The sequence below is a fragment of the Plecotus auritus genome (genome assembly GCF_963455305.1).
Source record: "Plecotus auritus genome assembly, chromosome: 12".
Taxonomy (NCBI): Eukaryota; Metazoa; Chordata; class Mammalia; order Chiroptera; family Vespertilionidae; genus Plecotus; species Plecotus auritus.
In genome coordinates this window covers 38,480,537-38,505,452 of record NC_137778.1, presented here as the reverse complement: position 1 = coordinate 38,505,452, position 24,916 = coordinate 38,480,537, and the positions used below count along the sequence as shown (strand labels likewise).

Below are 24,916 nucleotides of genomic sequence, written 5' to 3'. Positions count from 1 at the left end.
CAGGGTAGCCCACCTCTGGGACGCAGCGAGGTGGGAGGACAGGCCCGGCATTTTGGTGTGAAGCTGCACAGCTCTGATGCAGTGAGTGCAGGTTGGCCAAAGCTTTGTCAGAGCTGCATCGTGGCTCAGCTTCCCCCGGTACAGTCCTGTCCCCTCCCGCTTCCTTTCACGGGTAATGATTCCTGGTAAGTGGCTTGTGCCCGAGCTCTGACTCCACATCTGTTTCCAGAGCACCTGGCCTGTGACATAGGGAACCAACCCTGGGCTTGGCAGCACATGGAGCCCGGGTCCCGGGCAGCCAGCGCCTCAGGGTCAGGTGGTGGGTGATGAGCCCACAGGATGGGCACCCTGACCCACTGGCTTTGGCTCCTTACAACTCTCCATCTCCCTTCTTTGCCAACGTGACAGAAATTTGAAATGAATAGCTAGAAAGTACTGGAAGCTGATGCTAGATATTTATCGAGAGTCCATTCTGATCCAGGCACTCCGCTAAGTGGCTCACATGCATGAAGTGGCTCACATGCATGATCACAGGGGATCCCCACAAACACTCGCGTGGGGAAGGTCATCTTATCCTCCTCCTCGGTAAAGACCTTCCCTGGCCTCTGTGTGCAGTCAGGACAGGCCCCTGGATAGAAGACGCATGATTGTCTCAGGCGCCCTCCAGGCCTGGGCCCCATCTCCTGCAGCCTGAGCCCTGACAACGGCTTCCTTTTCATCTCTGCCTGCTGTTTCCACCCTCCTGCGCCTCCTTCCTCCCCCAGCTCTCAATTCTGCAGATCTGGCAGCCCCCGCACGGGCCCCACTAAACAAATCAGAGGCACTTTCCGAGCCCAACCCCACTCTCGAAACTCGAAACTCGGAAGGTGAGATGCTCTCAGCCCACATCCTGTACCTGAGCAAAGTTCTCACGGGTGGTTCAACCCAGACAAGCTTTTATGTAACACCGTTCAGCCTATGGCCAGCCTGGTGGCCACCAAGTCTAGGCTCCCATTCATTCATTTATTCACTCACTTATCAATGACGAACTGCCAGCGATGGGCCTGCTGCGTGCAGGCACTGCTAGAAGGACACAGATGAATGACCTATCATTTATTCTCACACTTGTTTATTCAACGACAACTTACTGGGATCCTGTTTTGTTTGAGACAAGTCTTGAAAATCTAGTGAAGTTTTGACCTCATATTTCCCTTAGTGGGAGGGAGAAGGGTTAGAGTCCATTATTCAACGACTTCACTGTCGTCCAGTCTCACTCGCAAAGTCCCGAAGAATGTCCGAGAGATTCTTGGTTCACATTTGATAGTAACTTCTCACGCCAAAGGGGTTCTTGGGCAAGGTGGGCATTTGGGTGTCTCCAGCTGTTTGTTTTCTTCCTCCCTAGTTCTTTTTTTTGGGGGGGGGGGGGCCTGGGCCTTTCTAATTAGGTTCTCCAGGTGCCTCCGAGGCCTGCCCTTCTCGCCAGGGAACAAATAGGTCTCTTGAATCTGCTCTCTCTCCTCTCTTCCCCTGATGGGCACTTGGCCTCGGCTACCCTCCTTCCCAGCGTCCTGCCTTGTGGGTGGGGCTCTCTTCGCACGCGTCCCACATGTCCCAGGCTGGCATATGTGGTAAGAGCCCGTCTCTTCGGCCCAGAGGAACATTAACAAACTTGACGTTATGCCAAGGTTAGGTCTGAACCAGGCCCGGAAAACAAGGAGGGGAGATGCCAAGCCTCAGGAATGCTTGCTTGCGTGTTGGGGCAAATGAGGAAAATCCATGCCTCCGTATTTAGAGCTGAACAGAAGAAATGGATTTTCTGCATTTGCCCCTTTGACCTGCCCCAGAGTTCTCCCTCTGCTCCCTGCTTTTTTGGGTCCACTAGTGCCGCAGTGAACCAGGTCATGGGCTCATCCTCTCTCCCTACTCATCCTCTCAACTTCTCTGAGACAATCCCCATCCATCCCCAAAGAGACTGAGAGGCTGGGGGAGACAGCACCCTTGCAGGACACAAGGCCACGCCCACCAGGTATTGAGCCTCCTTTCAGCCACCACCAGAGGGCGCCACGTCCCCCAGCCTCCCACAGTGCCGCCGCCTTCCTAGCTGGGTTGTGGTCAGGCGGGGTGGATGCCCTGGGGCTGGTTTCCACGCTCAAGGTCATGCCCTTGCTTCTCCCTGCGTTGCCTTCTGGGGCTGGGGAGCCCTCAGACGCCATGTGGACACCAGTGATGTGGCATCCTGGTGGGCTTCCTGTAAGAACATCCCTTTCTGCATGGGTAGTAAGGCTGGGAGTGGAGTGGAGGGAGGTCCTAAAACATTGTGATCCTCAGCCTCCATCCACAGGCACCTTTGCAGCTGTCTTTTCTCGGGTTCCATGGCTCCTTGTCCCAGGCCTCGCTGCTTCTCCCTTTAGCCAAACCAATTAGAAATGTCTGCCCCCCTGAATTCCCTCCAGCCTCTGTAAGCCGTACCACCTTCAATTAAACAGAAGCGACCTTGGCAGGTAATGCTTTCTCACTCCAGGCTTGGCGACCCCTCCCAGACTTCCAGCCACTGCCTGACATCCATCGCTGCAATAGAATTGAGAAGACGGCCCTAGCCGGTGTGGCTCAGTGGATAGAGTGTCAGTCTGAGAACTGAAGGGTCCCGGGTTTGATTCCCGTCAAGAGCACATACCTCGGTTGCAGGATCCTCCCCGGCCTGGGCCCTGGTGGGAGCGCGTGCATGAGGCAACTAATTGATGTGTTTCTCTCACATCGATGTTTCTCTCTGTCTTTCCCTCTCTCTTCCACCCTCTCTAAAAACCAATGGGAAAATATCCTCGGGTGAGGATTTTTTTTTTATATATATATTTTATTGATATTTCACAGAGAGGAAGGGAGAGAGATAGAGAGCTAGAAACATCGATGAGAGAGAAACATCGATCAGCTGCCTCCTGCACACCTCCCACTGGGGATGTGCCCGCAACCAAGGTACATGCCCTTGACCGGAATCGAACCCGGGACCTTTCAGTCCGCAGGCCGACGCTCTATCCACTGAGCCAAACCGGTTTCGGCTCGGGTGAGGATTTAAAAAAAAAAGAAGAATGAAGGAGTTGGAGGATAGGCAGGGTCAGCCACATCGGCGGCCTGACTTCCCTTGTCCATACTCCTCCCCTAGGGTCCAGTTGGCCTCTTGGACATGCAGGGCCTACTCTGAAATGACTTTGAACCCTAGGCCAGCCTCATACCCATGCCAGATATGCCATTTTCCTAAATGTACCTTCAGTCAACAGCCTTTCAGGGCTGTTCTCACGGAGTCTCCATTGTGTCCTGGGTTGATTACCAAGAAGGAAAACACAGATAAGAGTCAGAGGGTAAACGGAGCCAAGTGATCCCGCTGCCCCTTTATTCCTGACTCCCATCTGGCCCGATGAAGGTGGCCAGGTGCGGGTGGGAGGGCCTGCCGTGGTCCCTGTAAAAAGCTCTTGGGTGCTCACTCAGGCCTGGAACTCACAGGCAGAACTTCCCACCAAAATGGGCAAGTTGCTGATTCTCGCTGGTGAGTCTTCCCAGGCAGCCAGGTCAGCTTTCAGAGAAGCTGCTCTTTCTCCTCCATGCACTCCGCCTGCACCCCCACTCTCTGTGATCCAGGTCGCCTGCGCTGTCCCCTTTCTCTCTTGGGATCATCATGACATAGTGGGAAGGAAGGAAGGAAGGAAGGAAGGAAGGAAGGAAGGAAGGAAGGAAGGGAGAAAGGAAGGGAGGAAGGGAGGGAGGGAGGAAGGAAGGAAGGGAGGGAGGAAGAAAGGAAGGAAGGGAGGGAGGGAAGGAGGGAGGAAGGAAGGAAGGGAGGGAGGAAGAAAGGAAGGAAGAGAGGAAGGAAGGGAGGGAGGAAGAGAGGAAGGAAGGGAGGGAGGAAGGAAGGGAGGAAGGAAGGGAGGAAGGGAGGAAGGAAGGAAGGGAGGAAGGGAGGAAGGAAGGAAGGGAGGGAGGAAGGAAGGAAGGGAGAAAGGGAGGGAGGGAGGGAGGAAGGAAAGAAGGGAGGAAGGGAGGGAGGGAGGAAGGGAAGGAGGAAGGGAGGAAGGAAGGGAGGAAGGGAGAGAGGGAGGAAGGAAAGGAGGGAGGAAGGGCCCCCTGAGCACTGGAGGGCTTCAGATAGGAGGGGAATGGATAACTAGTGAAGCAGGACAAGCTCGTTCCCCCAAGTAGGATGCTGGAAACCTCGGCCAGCCTCTTCCATTCTAATGTCCTGTGATTCTTCCAGCCACAGAGCAGGAGCTCAATGCATGACCAAGGATTCATCAGCTAACAGGAGCAATTAATAGAAGAAAAAAAAGGATGAGGCAGATTTTATCTGAATATGTACTGCAGGGACAGGTGTGAGGGGCTTGGGGAGGGAGGCAGGAAAGGCCTTAAAGAGCTAATGCAGTTTCTGCCCCACTAGCTCCTCCCCAGAGAGCATGCCTGAACTGTGGCTAGCAGCCCAATAAGAGGGATCGGTGGGCGGGGCACAACAGCTCCTCCTGCTTATGATTGGGTGGCTTGAAAGGGAATCAAATCCAGAAGCATCCCTTGAGTTGCAAAGTACCAGAATAGTGAAGTTGGTGCTAGAAAAGGTGAGTTCTGGTTGTCAGAGTGAAGGGACTGTCATGGGAAGGGGCCCTCATCCCTGAAACCCCCCTTGGCACCTCCAGTTCCTCCTCTGCCCTGCTCCACCATTTGGCTTATCTTTAGGGTCCATTCATAGGGTTGACTAGGTACCAGGGGCTCTGCTGGGTAGTGGGGACTCAGCGGGGCAAGCACAGTCCCTGCCCTAGGAGCTCAGTCTAATGGGAAGACCAGCAGACCGTTATCTGTCAGTGCGGTAAGCGCGGTGATAGAGATAAGCCACCGCAAATACCCAAGGAGCCTGGCGGGAGAACAGAGACCGGCGAACGTCACCCTCGGGGGGAGTCTTCCATGACACTGTGCGTTTTGTCACTTGTCACGTTGCATGGCAGCACCTTTGGGCTTACAGGTTGACTTTCCCACCAGACTGTGAGCTCTTAGAGGGCAGGGACCGTGTCTGGTTTTTCCTTTCTATCTCCAGCACCCATCACTTAACAGGAGTTTCTAAAAGAATAACAGCCCTAGCCAGTTTGGCTCAGTGGATAGAGCGTCAGCCCTCGGACTGAGGCGTCCCGGGTTTGATTCCGGTCAAGGGCATGTACCTCAGTTGCAGGATCGATCCCCAGCCCTGGATGGGATGCATGCGGGAGACAACCAATCAATGTGTCTCTCTCACATCGATGTTTCTCTCTCTCTGTCTCTCCTTCTCCTTTCCACTCTGTCTTTAAAAAAAAAATCAATGGAAAAATATCCTCCAGTGAGGATTAACCAAAAATAAAAATAAATAAAATTAACAATAAATTATCCTAGTTCCTGAGCTATGCACTGTCGCCTGAGCTTCCAGGTCGCTCACTGAATCCTACCTTAGCTGCCTTCCCCCAAAGCGTCAAGCAGGGTCCATGTTGGGGAAGGGTCTGTAGAGCAGAGGGGACATCAGTCCTCAACTGCTCGTCTCCGCTTCCTGGCTTGTGTTCTCCGCTTATTGGTCCACTCCCTGTGGGGAAAGGGTGACCCTGCCCCCCTCTGACCAAGGTCTCTTTTCTTCTTTAGGGCTGGCCCTCCTGCTGCAGCTGAGTAAGTGCCCCATGTGAGGGTGGGGCATGCCAGGGGACCCTGGGGGAAGGGGGTCATCTCTAACCTCCCTGCCACTCCAGGCACAGCAACCAACATTGTGTGCTACTTCACCAACTGGAGCCAGTACCGCCCTGGCATTGCCAGCTACATGCCCGAGAACGTGGACCCTTGTCTGTGCACGCACATCATCTATGCCTTTGCTGGCATGGCCAACAACCAGATCACAACCATCGAGTGGGACGATGAGGTCCTCTACGCCGGCATCAATGGCCTCAAGAACTAGTGAGTCATGGGCTGGGGCTCAATGCTGGGTTGGAGGTTTCCAAATGGGCCTTTAGGAAGTTCCCCGAGAGACACCAACACCAGAACGCCTGGTTGTTGAGTCCTGACCAGTCGCCCTCAGGCCTCATTGGCAGGGCCGTCAGCATGCTCTGCCCAGGAGAGGCAGGGTGCTGTCATTTTTCTGGATTATTTTCTCACCAGATTCTCAGCCTTGCGGTCTGTGCGTCCTGGGAGGTGCCCACCTGGGGTCATTGTGAAGACTGCCCCCTGGTGCATCCCACACCAACCTATGAGCGACCTCCCAATATAACCTAAGATGGTTCTTGTGCCAGTTAAACGCTGAGCTTATTTATTGGGTGACTACCACGTTGGGCATTTTTCTAGGTGCTTTTCATTTGTTATGTATGTAACCCCCACGACACACACTGTGAAGTAAGCATATTAACATTTTAGAGACATTTTGAACTTAAAGAAACTGAAGTATGAAGACGTTCAAAGGCTTCCCTAGCCCGCTAAGTGGCAGAACCCAGGAATGTCTCATCAGTTATCAGATAGGGCAATTCACAATCTGGTCCATTTGGGAACCCAATGGGTCAGTGTGTCGGTCAAGTACACAGGACCTGGGTGCCTGCTGGGAGACGCCATGGGTTAGAGGAGTTAGGTTTGAATTCTGGCTCTGCCACTTTACTGGCAGGGTGACCTTGAACACATTGTTTATCCTCTATCACCCGAAGGTCCAATGAGACTAGTTGGCAGGAGCAGTGGCATTTGCTAGGCCCTCAGGAAATGGTAGGCTCTTCCCTTGCCTTGTTCCCTGCCCTTCCCTTTAAGAGACACAGACTCGCATCTTTCTGACTTTGTTTATCCCAGCAACTCCAGCCTACCCACCACCCATGCTAAGAGGCTGCTTTTAGGTCCCCCATCCTCCCCAGGATGTCCTGCCTTCTCTTCCCCCGAAGCTCCCTGCTGCACCAGGGTCCATCAGCCCACGGGCAGGATAGGGAGTGAGGACCTGCTCAGTGACTATGGATCCTGTGCCTGGAGGTCCCATGGCAAGAGGGCACCTTGTTCCTACAGAGACCTCTGCTCCCGACCCGAGATCCTAGACTAGTGATGGGGCAGCCCTGGGGCTGCTTAGGTGTGGGCTGTGAGGGTGGAGGGACCGACCCACAGACGACATCTCCTGTCAGTGGAATTTCTTTGACATTGGTATCTTTCTATCTTCAGCAACACAGAACTGAAAACCCTACTGTCTGTCGGGGGCTGGAACTTTGGAACCCAGGGGTAAGGCCTCGTATTCACGGCTGAATCACTCCCACATTACTCAGTCTCTGCCAAGCTCCTGGGGCTCCTAGTTTCTCTGAAGTGGGTGGCCTGTGGCCTCAGATCTTAGTGTAGACATCCCAGAAACCTGGTTGGAGATTCTCTAAGGCAGTAACTCTGTTTTGTTCACCATAAACCTCAGTACTACTCAATGTTGAATGAATGAGTGAATTACTGAGTATCCGTCCAGACAAATAAGAGGCTAAGTGACCAGGCAGAGGATCCAGGAGCTTAGGCCCCTGTTGCTTCCCCCTGGGTCTGCCCCCTGGGAAGATCCTCCCTTGACAGAGTCCCCGTCCAAGCCCCGCCCCACCAAGATGGCCATAATGATGTGTCGGCTCCAGGTTCTCCAACATGGTGGCCACTGCGGAGACCCGCCGGACCTTCATCCAGTCGGCCATCCGGTTTCTGAGGAAGTACAACTTCGATGGGCTGGACATTGACTGGGAGTATCCTGGCAACCGTGGCAGCCCGGCTGACACCCAGCAGCTCTTCACCGTCCTGTTGAAGGTGACTCCCCCCCCCCCCCCCCCCCCCCCCCGGGTCCAAAGAACAAAGGATCTGGCCCACAACCGTCCAGGGAGAAAGCCTCTCTGGTGAGGGGTTCTGAGAGGGGCCGAACGTACCCCAGCAGGGGTGGAGATCTCAGGCTTTCTGGCTCAAGGCCCGATTTCTTTAGTACAAATTTTCTTCAGGGGAAACGCACATGGCCAAGTCATAGAGATTGGTGTAGGACAGCTTAATAAAATTTAATAGACTTGTAGCGAGAAATAGAATTGCCAACATTTATGGCCCATCTCTAGGCTCAGCTGGGAAGTCAGAGTCTTCAAACAGGTCCTTGGTGCGCAGCATGTAGGGCACGATGGACTAGTTACAGACCGAGATGTTCAGTGGCCCCACGTCTGAGATGCCTCCAGGGAAGGGTACTACCCCCAGGACCAGCCATAAAGCTATTGGGTGAGGGCGCCCCTCCCCTGGCCCAGCTCGCTTGAGCACCAATGTTTGCTTTGTTGCTCTTATTTCCTTTTCTTCCATGACTGCTTTTTCTCATTAGACTCCATCACATGTCATTTGCAGAGCTAGGAGCCATTTTTGTCTAAATAGAACCATTCATTTTTTTTCCTGCTCTTTGCAGATTTTCTCCTAAGAACTGTGACCTTGTCACATGCTCCCGGGGCCCTCCAGCCTGAGCCATTGTCCTCTGTTCCATAGGAAATGTATGAGGCTTTTGAGCAGGAGGCCACCCAGAGTGACAAGCCCAGGTTGCTGATTTCTGCTGCTGTGTCGGCCGGCAAAGGTACCATTGAGACTGCCTACCAGATCCCTGAGATGTCTAAGTAAGTAAACGCCAAGCCCAGGAGCCCAGGTTCAGGGCTAAGCAGCCAGTACCTCCCCCATGGATTGGCCAGTGCCCAGGGATCCTGGACAGAGAGGGCTCTATGCCACAGGAATAAGGTGACCCTGCCTCCCGAGAGACATGAGGAGCCAGCACGGGCCCTGGGCTTGTTTCTCAATCTATGTCCAAGGTTCTCAATGATAAAAGGCTATTTGGAGAAAAGTAGTTGGGTCCCTAACTTCCACATGTTCTGGAGATCTGAGAACAGCCTTCTATATTGATTATGAGATAAAGGTGAGGAAGAATGGAATAAAGAATAATAAAGCACACTGCCTTATGGCATACTTACAAACCACACATGTGTTAGGAACTAGGAGCTTTAGGGGGAGTGGGATGGAGAGTGTGATTTCCCATTGATCATTTCCCTTCTCTTGCACCCTACCCCCAACCACGCAAGGTACATGGACCTCATCAACGTGATGACCTATGACCTAAGGGGCTCCTGGGAGGGCTTCACAGGAGAGAATAGCCCCTTGTTTGCAGGACCCAATGACCAGGGAGACTACAAATTCTTTAATGTGGTGAGTGATGGAATGGCTTCAGCACAGCCAGTCCTACTGGGTATCTTTGAAGCATGTCATGAGATCTCTGGCCAAGGACCGGAAGAATGCAAGGAAGCTTGATGGACAGGGTGAAGATGGCAACCTTCCCTAACCCACCTTGTGTTCCCCACGGCCCTGTCCCTTGATTAATTGTACTCATTTATCTTTCATACCAAAGAAGGCAGAAGAGTGGTTTGGCGGTTAATCCCAAACAATGGAAAACTGTTTAAAGTATCATTTCCATTGGTGCTAGGAGCACATTTCCTGATCCACTTTTCCCCATTCTTCCTCACCTCCCTTCCACCCTCTTCCTATGTCATGAGGTATATCTTCCTAACGTGTGTGCCATAGGCAGGTGCAATAATGAACCTAGTTGATGATCGGTAGGTGGGTAAACTGGCTAGCGGTGACTTCAGTGAATCCAACCAGGAATTTAAAAGCAGAAATTCTCCTGGGAAAGTCTCCTAGGTGCATGCCCCATGCTCTGAGCTGCCGGTTGGGCACAAGGGGATGCATGGCTGAACCCCAGTTATGCCACCAATGCCCAGTGCGGTGTGCGGGGAAGGCGGATGAGAGAGTATTTCATTCCTAGTTGACACTGAGCCAAATGAACTACCTAACTCAAGTGCCTCTTGACTAGGGTATCTCTGGAACCCAGGTCTAGCAGGAAAGGTAATCCTTTCCTTTCTATAAGATTGGCTTGACCACATGCTATATTTGAAGTGGCCAGGGAATTGGGTAGGAAATGAAGGCCATTCCACAGACCTCAGGGAACATGCTCAGCTGCTACTTAATAACATCTTCCTTCCCTTGCTTCCAGGATGATGCGATGAACTACTGGAAGGACCACGGTGCCCCCGTGGAAAAGCTGATGGTGGGCTTTGGGGCTTATGCCCGTACCTTCACTCTCACTAACCCTGCCAACCATGGTCTGGATGCTCCCACCTCTGGCCCTGGGGCTGCCGGGCCATATACTCAGGAAGCTGGGACTCTTGCCTACTTTGAGGTAATGCCCCCAGAAGGCCCGGGGTACCTGGGAGAGCCACCCTCTCCGTTCTAAAGGGTTGAAGATACTTACACAAAGAGAGAATTGCTACCCTGATTTCTAATGCAGGATACCCCGTGTGGTTGACTGTCCGAGTGTGTGTGGTAGGGAGGGAAGGGTAGAGTGAACAATTGCTAAAACATCTTAAATTTTAACCTTTTTTTTTTTTTTAAATATATTTTATTGATTTTTTACAGAGAGGAAGGGAGAGGGATAGAGAGTCAGAAACATCGATGAGAGAGAAACATCAATCAGCTGCCTCCTGCACACTCCCCACTGGGGACGTGCCCGCAACCAAGGTACATGCCCTTGACCGGAATCGAACCTGGGACCCTTCAGTCCGCAGGCCCACGCTCTATCCACTGAGCCAAACCAGTTAGGGCTTAAATTTTAACCTTTTAAAGTAAATGTGCATCTTTAACACCAGTAGTAGTTAAGATATACTGAGTGCAAAGAATCAGCCAGGCTTTGTTCTAAGTGATATATACATATATTCTTATTTAGCCCTCACAACAAACAATGAGGTGTTGATTTTATCCTCTTATGCAAGAGGGGATACTGGTGCACAGAGGGGTTAAGAAATTTGCTCAATGGGGGAGGGGGACAATGGGGCGATAAGGACACATATGTAATACCTCAATCAACAAAAAATTTTTAAAAAAGAAAGAAATTTGCTCAAGGTCACAGAACTAGGAAGTGGCAGAGCTAGGATTTAAGCCTACATCATCGAGCTCCAGGCCCTAACCCTTATGCTCTAGCATCCCCTTGTCGGCTTGTTTAAGGCCAAAACACTTTCAAATAAGAGGAACAGGTACATTTGTTTGGAAGGGAAACTGGGGCACAAGGCACAAAGAAGGGGCCCCGCCCGTTGTCGTACTGACAGACACAGGACAGGAACTCATGTCTCATCTCTCCAGCAGGGCCCGCTCCACTGGGCACTGGACGGGAAGCAAAGCAGTGGAGCTGGGATGAAACTGGAGCCTTGCGCTCTCATTTCCAGCAAAGAGCGGTGGGGTGGGGAGTCCATCCCAGAAAAGAAAGGGAGGGAGGAGGAAGAGGTGGGCTGAGCAGATTAAGGACCATCTGAGTCGTGACTGCTCCTCCTACACCGGCCCCAGGTCTGCTCCTTCCTGAAAGGAGCCACTGAGGTGTGGAACGCCCCCCAGGAGGTGCCCTATGCCTACAAGGGGAACCAGTGGATTGGGTATGGCAACCCCAAGAGCTTCGCCCTCAAGGTAAGGCCCTCTGCACCCTTCCTTCTGCCTATGTGGAGAAGGCAGGGAACCTGCCCGCCGGGTGCATTTGAATTACAATCCCAGGAGGCCCTAAGAGAGGCAAGGCAGGGTCTCAAGGTGAGCGAGTGGCCCAGCTGCAGAGCCTAGCAGTTGGAGCAGCCCCTCTGCTCCTGTGCACTTGCAGTTGGCTGCCTTCCTTCACTCAGCCCCTGCGCATTCTCATTCCCCCGACTCCTGGAGACTCCTTTTGGTCCCTGCCCTGCACTGCTCTGTCTGATCCAGTTCTCCAAGGCAGGCATTCTTCCCAACTCCAAGGAAGGGTGTCGACCGGAGTTCTTCCTCTCCTTTGCTCCTCTCCCGCTTACGGTAAATCCATACAGGCATAGGCAAATCAATCCATACAGGCGTAACCAAAATCAGGAAGCGGGAGATCATCTGGGCTGTTAGGCATCTGCCCACTGCCTTTTATTTTATTTTATTTTATTTATATATTTTTATTGATTTCAGAGAGGAAGGGAGAAGGAGAGAGAGAGATAGAAACATCAATGATGAGAGAGAATCATTGAAAAGCTGCCTCCTGCACACCCCCTACTGGGGATCGAGCCCGCAACCTGGGCATGTGCCCTTGAGCAGAATCGAACCTGGGACCCTTCAGTCCATAGGCTAATGCTCTATCCACTGAGCCACACCGGCTAGGGCTGCCCATTGCCCTTTCGATGCCCAGGTCTTGATGGTTATTGCTTTCCGACCCTATACTTCCCTGTCTGGAGCCCTATCTTTTTGTCTAGATACTTGCTGTGTGAAGGGCCCTCTATCTCTTATGACACTACAGCCCATCCAAGCTCCTGCTCAGATAGCCTTCTCAGAACGGGGTCGGTGATTACAGAAGGCAGGAGGAAAGGGCTGCTTGGGCCCCAGATTCTTTCTCCCTGACCTGGTACCCCTAAAGTCTTCCTTGCACACAAATACGTCTGTGAGTCCCTCAAAGTCACTGAAGGAAAGTCACTCTCCCCTACCACCCTCTTATGACTAGACTGACCCCCCCCCCAATGCTGCTGGAGACACTCTTGTGCGAGGACACCCTACAGTCCCCCCGATTGTCTCCCACAGGCCGAGTGGCTGCTGCAGAATGGCTTTGGAGGGGCCATGGTCTGGGCCATTGACTTGGACGACTTCACGGGCACTTTCTGTGGACAAGGCAGATACCCTCTCATGAACGCCCTCAAATCTGCTCTCAGCGTCTCCACTCCCAGTAAGTAGTGGCATGCCACCTACCAGCCATGAAATAACACACTCAGCACGGCTAAGGTGGAAGGAAAGACAGACTGCCCAGAGCACCTCCCACCTGTCCTCACATTTTCATGTAGAGCTGGCATTTGGGACCCAGAGAGAGACCCAGGTGGCCTTCTAGGGTTCAGTCATGGCTGATGGTCCTCATGAGAAAGGACCTGCCACCGTTCCTGAGGGTCTTCCTCTGTCGAGCTGCTAGGGGGACATCCTGGAGCCTGGGTAGGGAAGGGACCACAGACACCTCATTCCCTGTTCCACCTGCCCAGCTCCAGCCTTTATGAATGTTATGGAGTAGTGAGGACAAAACGAGGGACTGGCTTGTACCTGTCCCCAGGTGAGAAGTGGAGTTACAGTTGGTCTCAACACACAATTCTGTCCCCGCCCCAAGCGCCATGGCCAGTCCAGAAAGCAGGAGGCCCAGGAAGCCTGGGGGGAGCTAGGACTGACCGTGGGACCTTTACTTCACGCCAGGCCTGCTGGTTCTTTAGGTTCATGTTATCCTCACAGGCACTCCTAGAGACAGGCGTGTGATTCATCTGTTTAAAAATAAAAACTGCCTGGCTGGCATGGTCAGTGATTGAGCATCAACCTATGAACCTGGAGGTCATGGTTCAATTCCCAGTCAGGGCATATGCCCAGGTTGTGGGCTCAATTCCCAGTGTGGGGCGTGTGGGAGGCAGCCCATCAATGACTGTCTCTCATCATTGATGTTTCTATCTCTCTCTCCCTCTCCTTTCCTCTCTGAAATAAAAATATATTTAAATAGTAATAAAAACATACAAGGAGGGAGGAAAGGGAGATATTGGTCAGAGGCCACAAAGTTTCAATTACACAAGATGAATAAAGTCCTAGGGACCTATATAGAACAGAGCATACAGTTAGCACTACTGTATTGTCTACTTGAACATTTGCTAGTATTTGGGGAAGCATTTAGGTGATAAAAGTGAGAAATAAACATTATTTTCCCCCTTAAAAATAAAATAAAAATTCATAATTGTATAGCATTTTCCATGTTACATACCAAGCACATTGGAAATTGCTTTACATAATAGTTCTAAGAGGTAGTTAAAATTCTATCATTTGAATTCTATCAGTTCCTCCCTTCCCATCATTACAAGGAGGAAATTGAGGCTCAGGGAAGATAATGACTTGTTCACGGTCACATAGCTCATGGCAGAGCCGGTCTATGAACTTGCGTATCTGGTTCAGCCCAGAGTGCTTACCCACTGATTCAGGTAGAATGTGCCCTTGGCCGAGAGGAACCCCCACGACCCTCCAGACACACACTCACCCTGGGAAAGGCGTCCACTGCAGAACCCTTTCTTACTCTCTTCAGATTGCAGAGTGCCCACCTCTACCCTGGGCACCACCTCGGCCCCCATCATCACTACCTTGGCACCCATCGTCACTGCGGCTCCTGTTGGCAATCATGGATTCTGTGCTGGGAAGTCCAATGGTCTCTACCCCAGCCCCACCAGTAAGCAAGCCTTCTACAACTGCGTGGGTGGGCACACCTACGAGGAGGCTTGTCAGACAGGCCTGGTCTTCGACACCAGCTGCTCTTGCTGTAACTGGCCTTAAACCACCCACCTGTTGGGTCCCTTGGGAACTGTAGGACAGAAGGATGATTAAATGAAAGTGTTGCCTCAGAATGCCCAGTTGTCTATTTTTGTTTCTAAATCTGCACGATTACTGCCCGCCATGTAAGAGAGGCCCTACCTTTTTGCTTCCAGAGCTCTGCAGAGGTTGGTGCTGGGAGAGAAGGAGGGGCTCTGGCTGGGACCTTTCTGTGGGAAATTCTGGGTATACACACACACACACACACACACACACACACACACACACACACACACACACCCTGAGGCAGGAGGGGAGGGGAAATGGGAGGCTGGGGGGCAGGTGGCAAAAGAGGTCAAGTTCTTGTTGTTTTCCATAAATATGCCTCCAAAGATCTTGCAGAAAGATCCCAAAGAGTGGCCGGACTCAGGACACTTAGTTTACTGCATCACCCCCTTCAGGAAGTCTTCCTTCATCAAATCTACTCATCTCCCAACTCGAGGGCTAAGCTCCAGTCTTTAGAAAAAATGCCAGAAATATAGCCAAGGAGCTGAAGTTTGTGAATATAGAGCAAGAATAATTATTCAGAATTTTAAAATTTGAATTACTATGCAGTTTTATACTTTAGTTATTTAGAAACATATTTTTGAAAATAGTTTTAATAGAACTATTAGGTAAGTTCATTTGTGTAACAAAAATATCAATTACAAATAAACATTTAAAAAAATTACATAATTCTGATGCCCCTTTCACTCTCACGTGTGTCTGGATTTGGATGGTGAATTAAGTGAAGGGACTCAGAATTGTTGACCAGATGTCCCATTATGTACTGAATGTCCTCGTAAGTTGGCAGAAAAGAAGTGCCCAGATTTGCACAAAGTGCTGACTTAGCCATTCTGTAAGGTAACTACAAAACGAGATCTTGAGCTTAATTTCTCATGGATTTGACATATTTAGCACATATTTCACAGCCACAAAAGCATTTCTGACTCATGGTTCCCCAGGCCTCCCTGTGGTCCCTGTGGCTTGCACTTCAGCATTTGTACGTGTCTGCGTTGCTATCTTCGTCTTAAGAGTCTACTACACACCCGAATGGCTCCTTATCGCATTGCCCTGGCTCTGCTCGAAGGAAGTCACTCTTGGTATTCCCCCAGTCCTCACTCCAAGGCCCTTCCTGCTGCTTTATTTATAAAGCCAACACAGGGCACTTGATGGGCAGGCCCCATGTAAACATCAATTTGCTGAATCTTCATAAGACCCCCTAGGTCGTCATGGTGATGATTCCCACTTTCAGGAACATGGCACAGAGAGGCTGAGAAATGGCCTAGAGTCCTGCACCTTGGAAATGCATTGGACAGCTGGCAGTGTGGTTCTGGTGTCTGTGACCTCACCCACACTCTAGGCTGTCCTTTGGTGCAACCACACTGTGAGACTACCTCTCATTCCCAGGCCAGGCTGGATATTCTAAAAGCAATCTTCTCCAAGAACATTTTCTTGGTTCTCTCCACCTACCTCTGCCCATTTCTTTGGAATCCTTAAATCCAGATGCAGAGCTGCCCATTCATCCAGCTGGACTCCTTTTTGGTTGGTTCTAACAGTTACTCTGGATTAACTTGTCCTGCAGCACTTAATTCAACAGGTCATAATTTCCCCTTTATTTGTCTGCCTGCAGCAGTGATAGTGAGCCCTGTGTCTTGTTTACGCATATAGTCCAGCATTCAGATGGTACCTGACACAATGTAGGTCATGATTAAATAAGTGAATGAACATTAATGAATAGCTTGAAACAGGTGCATTTGCATGGTATTTACTCTAAGTGCAGTATTGACTATAAGGTTATAGAAGACGGGAATGATGCCTCCTCCCTTTCTTCCTTCCAATTTATGACTCACATTTTACTGGAAGAATGCTTTAAAAAAATACTTCCTGACTGATTTCCCATATGCTAAGTTCTATGACAACACTCAGCATATACTTAAGCATTTTTTAAACAAGAGGATATATTGACAACCTAGAATTTTTAGTCCATTTACATTTAATGTAATTACTGGTGTATTTAGATTTAAACCTACATTTTTTCTCTTTTTTTATGACTCTAGTCAACTAACTAAAGGGAACCTTTACTGAGACCCCACACCCATGGGGCTTATGCAGGAGGCCACCCTGCAGGGCTGGAGGGCATGTATTTGACCTTCTTAGGGTGGAGGTTGGTAGTGGTTTGTAACATTTGACAGCGCAGAGTGCAGGCAAAGGAAACACTTGGGACAGACCATTTTGTGGAAGTTGCATTTCTGAATGAGCTGGAGGAGGGAAGGCTCAATAATGCCACTTGGCAGGCAAAGCACCAGCTTCAGGGTGAATTTTTTCTGGAAGGTAGAGTCTGAGTGTGGCCATCCTCTAGCTCAGTGGTTCTCAACCTCTCTAATGCCGCAACCCTTTAATACAGTTCCTCATGTTGTGGTGATCCCAAACCATAAAATTATTTTTGTTGCTACTTCATAACTGTAATTTTGCTACTGTTATGCATCGTAATGTAAATATCTGTGTTTTCTGATGGTCTTAGGCAACCCTGCTAGCGGTTCTCAACCTGTGGGTCGCGACCCACAGATTGAGAACCGCTGCTGTAGAGACTAAGACCATCGGAAAACACAGATATGTACATTACGATTCATAACAGTAGCAAAATTACAATTATGAAGTAGCAACGAAAATAATTTTATGGTTGGGGGTCACCACCACATGAGGAACTGTATTAAAGGGCCACGGCATTAGGAAGGTTGAGAACCACTGCTCACAAAAATCAGATGCTGCTGGCTGGGCAGGATGCCCTCCTTGTCTTGAAATTGGGCTTTAACATTCTCAGTGGTGTCACTGGGTTCAACCTCAAGGGCGATGATCTTGCCCATCAGAGTCTCACAAAGATCTGCATCTCTACATCTGTTGATTGGCTGCCTCATTGGAGAGAAAGAGCTAAATCTACACTCCTTCCTGACTCACATTTCTAATTCTGTTTCTTCTCCTCTTTGGAGGAGAATAACAGTTGTGAAAAGGGAGACAAGGAAGGAAAATCTTCAGAGTGAGACTAATCTTCAGGCAAATAAATTCTAGAAAACTGTACATAGGAAATTTGAGTATCTGGACATTCTTTTTTTTTTTTTTTTTTTTTTTTTTTTTTTTTTTTTTTTTTTTTAAGGGCTGTTAGATATTCTAGCATCAGGGGAAAGAGATAGAGTGAGAGCATGCTAACCTGTTTCTGGAAAGGACTGTGGAAACCATTTGCTACAAATAGATGAGGGTGAAATAGCCAATTAGCGCTATCCAAACAGAGTCTAGCCCACTGTACAAAACCATTTCGAATTATGTAAGCTATTCCGTAATGGAGCTTATTCGTATGATGCCTGGGCTGGAGCCCAATCCTTTCTTCTTGTACAGTGAAATCAAGATAATATGGTTTCCCTGTCAGTAATGGGTTCTTAAATGGGTTTGAGGTTTTTGAGCACTACCAATATCAACATTGACTTTGGAGGCAATCGCGATAAAGGAGAATCTGATAAGTCACGGGAGGGGAGGAGGCGGGTATAAAAGGCAGGTTGAACAAGGGAGTTTCTACCACTGAGGCAAGATGACCAAGCTCACCCTCCTCGCTGGTAAGGAACCACCGCCACTCTGTGCCCTTGAGCCGCTCTCTCCCTCCTGCTTTTCTGCCCCTTTAAAAACCTTCGAACTCAACCCAATCGCCCGGAGATGGTTGCTTTGGTGAAAACACAGGGACACAGTTCCTTCCCTGGTGATAGGTCTCCCATTGCTCTGCAGACCCCTCCCTTCCCCAAGCCTCAAGGCTCATGGCCCTTTAGTGGTCTTGTGAGCGGGAGTAGAGGGGAGTGGACTTCTAGGAGAAATCTTAGGACTTTATCGGCCTCAGTAGGTTGGAGGGTACAGAGAGAGTTAAAAGGACTCGAAGAGTAAAGCACAGGGAACATGTTCTACTGTGAATGAAGCACTGTGTGGAAAGGCTGCTGTGTCCGCAGACACGTTCTTCCAGCTCATTGTTCTCTCTGTTGCTTTAAGGTCTGCTCCTTGTGCTGACAGCTGAGATAGGTATGTATTCTTCTTGGCAGGGACCCCATATTGTTCCTTTTTCGTTTCTTCATCAATTGGAAACTCAGCATGGTCCTCCGTCCTTCTACATAAAACAAAAACTATTAATTAATTTTTTTTTAGAGAGTTCGAAATTCCTTAACCAAGTGAAGGATTGGGATCATTGGCTTAAAACTCTAAAGCTAAAATTGACTAGACAGTGGTCTCACAAATAAACGTTAATAAAAAATAACATGACCAGGCATCTTCATGGTGCTGTCTGCTCCGTTAAAGCATTTTCAAGTCTGTCATCTCACTGAGTCTATAAAACAACTGTTCTCTGAGAGGAGGAAAAGGCATTACACCCATCTCGCAGCCCAGTAAACTAAGGCAGAGAATGACTTATCATATGACTTGCCCCAGGAAATAAATATAGGGAGTTTGGGGCAGAATCTAAACCTGGAGCCAGAACTCTTGACTGTGAGGGGATGGTTTGTTTCCTTCTGAGTGAAGTTATTACTTCACTACACAGACTTATACCATCATCCTATCTGGGTTATAGTTTCCAAAGGAGTAAAATGGGAAGAATAGTAGCACCTATTTCATAGGATTTTGGTAATGATTATTGAATGAATTTAAACAAATAACTGAGAGCAGTGCTTGGTACATCAATGCTAAGTGAGCATTAGTGATTGCTAGTATTAATTAGCATGCTGAAGGGACTAGAATAGATTTAAATCAGAGTTTACTACTTAATGGTTTTATCTCAGCAAAGGGCACCATTTTCTAAGGGTCTTTAATCTCTCTTGAGGGACAGAGCTACCTCTGAGAGATGTCTTCACCCCTAAATTGCCTGCTAATTATGGGTTGGCTGCAATACACAGGGATCTCAGGCACATCTTCCCCTCCCCATGGGATTCATTTGGAAGTCTGTGGTTTCTGAGGTAATCAGAGATGCTGTCATCCCCAGGGAGCTTGCTCTCTCATTGTTTCTCACCTCTTCCTCTGGGTAAAGGTTCTGCCTACCACCTGACATGCTACTTCACCAACTGGGCCCAGTACCGGCCAGGCCTGGGGCGCTTCACGCCCGATGACATCGACCCCTGCCTCTGTACTCACCTGATCTATGCCTTCGCCGGGATGCGCAACAACGAGATCACCACCATCGAATGGAATGACGTGACCCTCTACCAGGCTTTCAACGGCCTGAAAAACAAGTAAGTGATGAAAGGACTGAAGTTTCAAATCTTTTAACCTTTGAGAATAGTTTGAATGAAACCTTCCATAGTAGCCTCCAGGCTGAAATTCCAAACAGGCCAACAAGCAGCACACAGGTAAACTCTCAGCTTTCTTACAATTTCCATGACAGGGATGACCCTAACTTACTAGTAAGGGCAATGGCTGGCTCTCAGGAGGGGGTCATCAACTGAAGTCTAGCTCAGTTATCAAGGGAAGTTTAGGAAAGTCCAAGTGCTATGAACTCAGGTGGGAACAACCTTCTACTTGGAAGCAACCAGAAGCTGGCACTCATGAGCACACTGTGTCTGCCATCTAATGCCACCGTTCTCACAGTTTAGGAGGAATGGATGAGAATGAAGAAACAGTATGAGAGTCGGCGTGAGACTTCTCCTGGCCCTCAGTCATGAAATCAGGTGATGTTGAAATGATTTTCTTTCCATTTGTTCTGACACACTCTTTGCTTCTTTCCCCTCAGAAACAGTCAACTGAAAACTCTCCTGGCCATTGGTGGCTGGAACTTTGGAACTGCCCCGTAAGTTTTGCAAGATGACTTCCTACTCCGATGTTATGACAAGGTGTTGGGACTGTGGAGGCAAGTGCTCACCCTGCCCTCTTGGGGTCGCCCGTAGTTTCACTGCCATGGTGTCCACTCCTGAGAACCGCCAGACGTTCATTGCCTCGGTCATCAAATTCCTGCGCCAGTATGACTTTGACGGGCTGGACTTTGACTGGGAGTATCCTGGCTCTCGGGGGAGCCCACCTCAGGACAAGCACCTCTTCACTGTCCTGGTCCAGGTGAGCTGTGTTCCATGTCATTTTTAAAAATTCAAATTCATTTTTAAATTCCAGTGTGCATTTGATATCATTTGGTATTAGTTTCTGGAGAGCACACAACCCATTTCATGTGCAAGATCAGTGAGGCCGTACAGAAAACCCAGCTCCCTGCAACCTCAGTGGGAGAGGAAGGACCTGGATGCCCTATTGCTGTGAGAATGCTGAAGAATGAAAGATGGATGATGGATTAAAATTAATTCGAAGAATAGTCATGAAGGTCAACTTAGAGTTCACGTTCATAGATGTTCTCCTACTCCTGCACAGGAAATGCGTGAAGCTTTTGAGCAAGAGGCCAAGCAGGTCAACAAGCCCAGGCTGATGGTCACTGCCGCAGTCGCTGGTGGCATCTCCAACATCCAGGCTGGCTATGAGATCCCCCAGCTGTCCCAGTGAGTGATCACTTGTCCCCAGCTCCTCTGTGTCACTTGTGTAAGAGACGCTCATCCTTAGTCTGTCTTGCTGTTCAGGGACCTTGTTGAGGAGGCTTGGGAAGGGGTACCTTTGCCTGCAGAGGTGTGGGAGATGGTCATCAGAGATGATTTTACCTGCTTTACCTGGACTGCAGGTACCTGGACTACATCCATGTCATGACCTATGACCTCCATGGCTCCTGGGAGGGCTACACTGGAGAGAACAGCCCCCTCTACAAATACCCAACCGACACTGGCAGCAACGCCTACCTCAATGTGGTGAGTCCCTATACAAACTCATATACAGACCAGAGATGATGTCCTAAATCACATGAGGATTCAGGGACAAAAGGCATCATAAATTTAGTCAGGTTCTCAAATGGAAAATCAGGTTGTTATAATTAATTAACTAGTTCCCATTTACAAAAAAATTCACCAACTAATTAACACCAAACTGCCAATTCAGATAGGAAAGATTAATAACAAGTGCTCCTTTAATAAAAAAAAAAAAAAAGTGAGGTGCCACTACTCATATTTCAATAAATTACAAAATGCTTCTTCAATCTTTCCCGTCTTCCTATTCCCCGGTTGCCTTGTCTAATTTCTACTATTCCAATCTTTGCACATGTATGCCATTCAGAATTTCAGCTATTCACCAACAGATCATACCAGGAAAATCATTAGAAAAAAAAAAAGAACTTAGTCCTTCGCTCATGTTTTTAATGGGAAAAGTTTACCTAAAGCTTTCCTATGGGCATGTTATTAGAAGAAGTTAGTTGAGATAAGGACAAACCACTTCAGTAGAGGTATATCAGTGATGCTCTAAAACACTTTGTGCAGCAGGCACAACCATACCACAAACACTGGGCTAATAACTAATTACCAGGCCATCAGCCTGGTGGGGCCTCTCTCTAACCTGCTGCCATTGCAGGATTACGTCATGAACTACTGGAAGGACAATGGGGCCCCAGCTGAGAAGCTCATCGTTGGATTCCCATCCTATGGACACACCTTCATCCTGGGCAACCCCTCCAACCATGGAATCGGGGCTCCTATCACTGGCCCTGGCCCTGCTGGGCCCTACACCAGGCAGTCTGGGTTCTGGGCCTACTATGAGGTATGCTCCCGGCAATCTGAGAGAGACAGAGAAAGGTGGCTTTCTCTAGGCCAGGGATTTAACAATATAAAAGTCCAACACGTCTTGGCTCACTTAACAAGTAGTTGGCTCATTACGGACAGCAAGATGAGCACTCATGTGGCACGTTAGGCTGGATTCCAAATACAGAGAGAGTAGGAAAAAGAGATACCATCAATGAGATTACATCAGTGAACAGACTGCTCACCGCCTGCCAAGGCATTCTTTGATTTAAGAGCTCCTCCCACATTGAAAATAAATGACCCACATGTGACAAAGGATCAAATCCTAAATGAACTGAGACATTTGCTGATAGAGCTCTAGGCCTTCCTTTTCAAGTAGCTTCATGCATCCCTTCTCTATTTCCCTCCCCCATGCCCTTTACCCCTGCTACATGGACACTTTGCCTACCTCTTGACCTCTTCCTTATCTCCTCTTAGATATGTACCTTCCTGAAGAATGGAGCTACTGAAGTGTGGGAGGCTGCTGAGGATGTCCCCTACGCTTACAAAGGCAACGAGTGGCTTGGCTATGACAACACCAAGAGCTTCAAAATCAAGGTGGACTGTGTGCTGTGGACTGTTGTGGCCTGTTTACTCCCATCTGTAACCCTGGAGCCCCAGGTTGGCCTTGATGTCTGCACTTCATTGGGTTTCTCTGTAATTACCACAGGCTGACTGGCTGAAGAAGAACAACTTTGGAGGCGCCATGGTCTGGGCCATCGATCTGGATGACTTCACGGGCACTTTCTGCAACCAGGGCAAATTCCCCCTGACCACCACCCTGAAGGATGCCCTGGGCCTGCAGAGCGAAAGTGAGTTGGGGTTAAGACCCTAAGCCTCAAACTTGAGAGACATTTCAAAGCCTTCTTGAAAGTCAAGGAGTCATGGTCCAAGGGATTTGATGACTATTGCTCTAGTCATATTTGGTAATGATTCAACAATGGTGGGGAGAACAAACAGGGTTCTTCGCCATTCCTTTATCCATAATTCAGTTCACAAGCAAGTTTTGAGCATCTATTAGGTATCAGCACTAAGTAGGTATGACAGAGGATCCTGAATACATAAGTCACAACCTCTACTCTATAGAAGCTTACAATCTAATGGGAGAGATACTAGTGATGAGATTACAAAGTTCTATAACAACACAGAAGATATTCTATGGTGAAATCCCAGAAAAGGGATAAGAAACTTCCCTGTGACTTTATGCCATTAAGGTCTCAATGCATCAGGGGGATCTAGGAAGGAGGAAAAAAAGACAAATTATGCTTTGAAGGATGAAGAGGGAGTTAGTTGATAAGCAAAGAGGAGCAGGGAGGGCAGGCATACCCGATCAGGAGACTGAAATATGCAGAGACATGGAAGGAGGCGCTAAGAAGCAAATCCAGGATATTAGTTCTCACGCATCAGACACACTAACAGAAAGCAGCGGGGCTCAGGATCTGGTTTCTTTCTTTTAGGTTGCAAAGCCCCAGCCCAGCCCATTGCTCCCATCACCGAGGCTCCCAGTACAGGCGGAGGCAGTGGCAGTGGCAGTGGCAGTGGCAGCTCGGGAAGCAGCCCCGGTGGCAGCGGATTCTGTGCCAACAGGGCCAGTGGCCTGTACCCCGACCCCACTGACAAAAACGCCTTCTACAACTGTGTGAATGGACACACCTTCATTCAGCACTGCCAGGCCGGCCTGGTCTTTGATGCCTCCTGCTCCTGCTGCAACTGGTGATGTCTTTGCCAGACACCACATCCCTCATTCCAGTTCAGAAATTGTTGTACAATAAAGGGTTGAGCACTACTGTGCAGTAGCTTCTACTTCTTTCCTGAAGGGTCTTGAATGTAGTTAATCTCGGTCTCCCAATGAATACAATAGCTCCACCAGCCCACCAGCCACGTGGTTTCTATGGTGAGCATACACAGCTCTCTCCTGGGTACTGGGTGGAGGGAGCAGAGGGATTCAAGGAAGATGCCTGGTCCTTTCATTCTCAAAACATGTGCTCAGAGGAGGGTGGGAGGAGACAAGGATATAAGAGTCAAATAATAAGGGCCCATAAACAAACATATCTCTATACATTCCTTTAGAGCAGAGATTTCCAACTGGTATGCCAAGAATTTTTGAACCATGCAATATCTGACTATTTAGTCAGATGCACTGACCTCTTTTCCCTGAGAATGTCAAATAAAAAAAAAATGACAACAGACAGCACAACAATAGCCATCCAGTGTGAATGAATCAAAATTATACCTTTGTGTGTGTGTGTGTTGCAGAATTTTAGTAATTAGTTTATGCGTGCCATGAGACGAAAAAGGTTGAAAATTGCAGCTTTAGAGAACTATTTCTAAATGTTCAAGGGATGCGATAGTGAAGATTTGGAGGTAATTTATATGTGAAAATAAGAGAGGAAGTGGGTTTGAGCAGGATTTGAGAGGACTAGAAGGGATAGTGAGACAGAGGAGATGGGGTACTCTGGGAAGGCAATTTAAAGCGAGGAACCTGGCCCATGTAAAAGTTGGGAGGTTGTATGTCAATTTCTTGAGCTAAAATCAAACAAATTAAGCTTTATTATTTAAAATAAACTTAAGAGTTTATTTTTTAATTTTTTATATATGTATATTTTTATTGATTTCACAGAGGAAGGGAGAAGGAGAAAGAGATAGAAACATCAATGATAAGAATCATTGATTGGTTGCCTCCTGCATGCCCCCTACTGGGGATCAAGCCTGCAACCCAGGCATGTGCCCTTGACCAGAATCGAACCCAGGACCCTTCAGTCCACAGGCTGACACTCTATTCACTGAGCCAAACCGGCTAGGGCATAAACTTAAGAATTTAAATAACTTTGATAAATTGGAGGTTGTATTCATCCATCAATGGACACTTAGATTGTTTCCACATCTTGGTTTATAAATATTGCTGCTAT

At 48.9% G+C, this 24,916-nt stretch overlaps 2 protein-coding genes across 2 annotated transcripts; both read left to right on the top strand.

Annotated features, from left to right (window-relative positions):
* Positions 1-3,492: 3,492 nt before the first annotated feature.
* LOC308237193 (acidic mammalian chitinase-like) lies at positions 3,493-14,401 on the top strand (the record flags this gene model as incomplete). Its single annotated transcript, XM_080647761.1, has 11 exons — positions 3,493-3,517; positions 5,617-5,640; positions 5,721-5,922; positions 7,150-7,206; positions 7,590-7,755; positions 8,458-8,582; positions 9,039-9,162; positions 10,004-10,189; positions 11,347-11,463; positions 12,574-12,715; positions 14,090-14,401. 11 exons carry the CDS (start codon positions 3,493-3,495, stop codon positions 14,332-14,334), a joined length of 1,413 nt encoding a protein of 470 aa, XP_080503887.1. The 3' UTR covers positions 14,335-14,401.
* A 5,111-nt stretch (positions 14,402-19,512) lies between these two features.
* Positions 19,513-23,792, top strand: LOC308238006 (acidic mammalian chitinase-like). The gene is made up of 9 exons (XM_080649500.1): positions 19,513-19,604; positions 20,102-20,158; positions 20,256-20,421; positions 20,725-20,849; positions 21,026-21,149; positions 21,802-21,987; positions 22,446-22,565; positions 22,678-22,819; positions 23,465-23,792. Exons 1-9 carry the CDS (start codon positions 19,528-19,530, stop codon positions 23,722-23,724), a joined length of 1,257 nt encoding a protein of 418 aa, XP_080505626.1. The 5' UTR covers positions 19,513-19,527; the 3' UTR covers positions 23,725-23,792.
* The last annotated feature ends 1,124 nt before the right edge of the window (positions 23,793-24,916 follow it).

Excerpts from the sequence above, each read along its gene's own strand:
- LOC308238006 (XM_080649500.1), top strand. The coding sequence starts at position 19,528 with ATGCGCAACAACGAGATCACCACCATCGAATGGAATGACGTGACCCTC. Across the intron at positions 19,605-20,101 it reads TTCAACGGCCTGAAAAACAA|AAACAGTCAACTGAAAACTC; the intron begins GTAAGTGATGAA and ends CTTTCCCCTCAG. Across the intron at positions 20,159-20,255 it reads TGGAACTTTGGAACTGCCCC|TTTCACTGCCATGGTGTCCA; the intron begins GTAAGTTTTGCA and ends GGTCGCCCGTAG.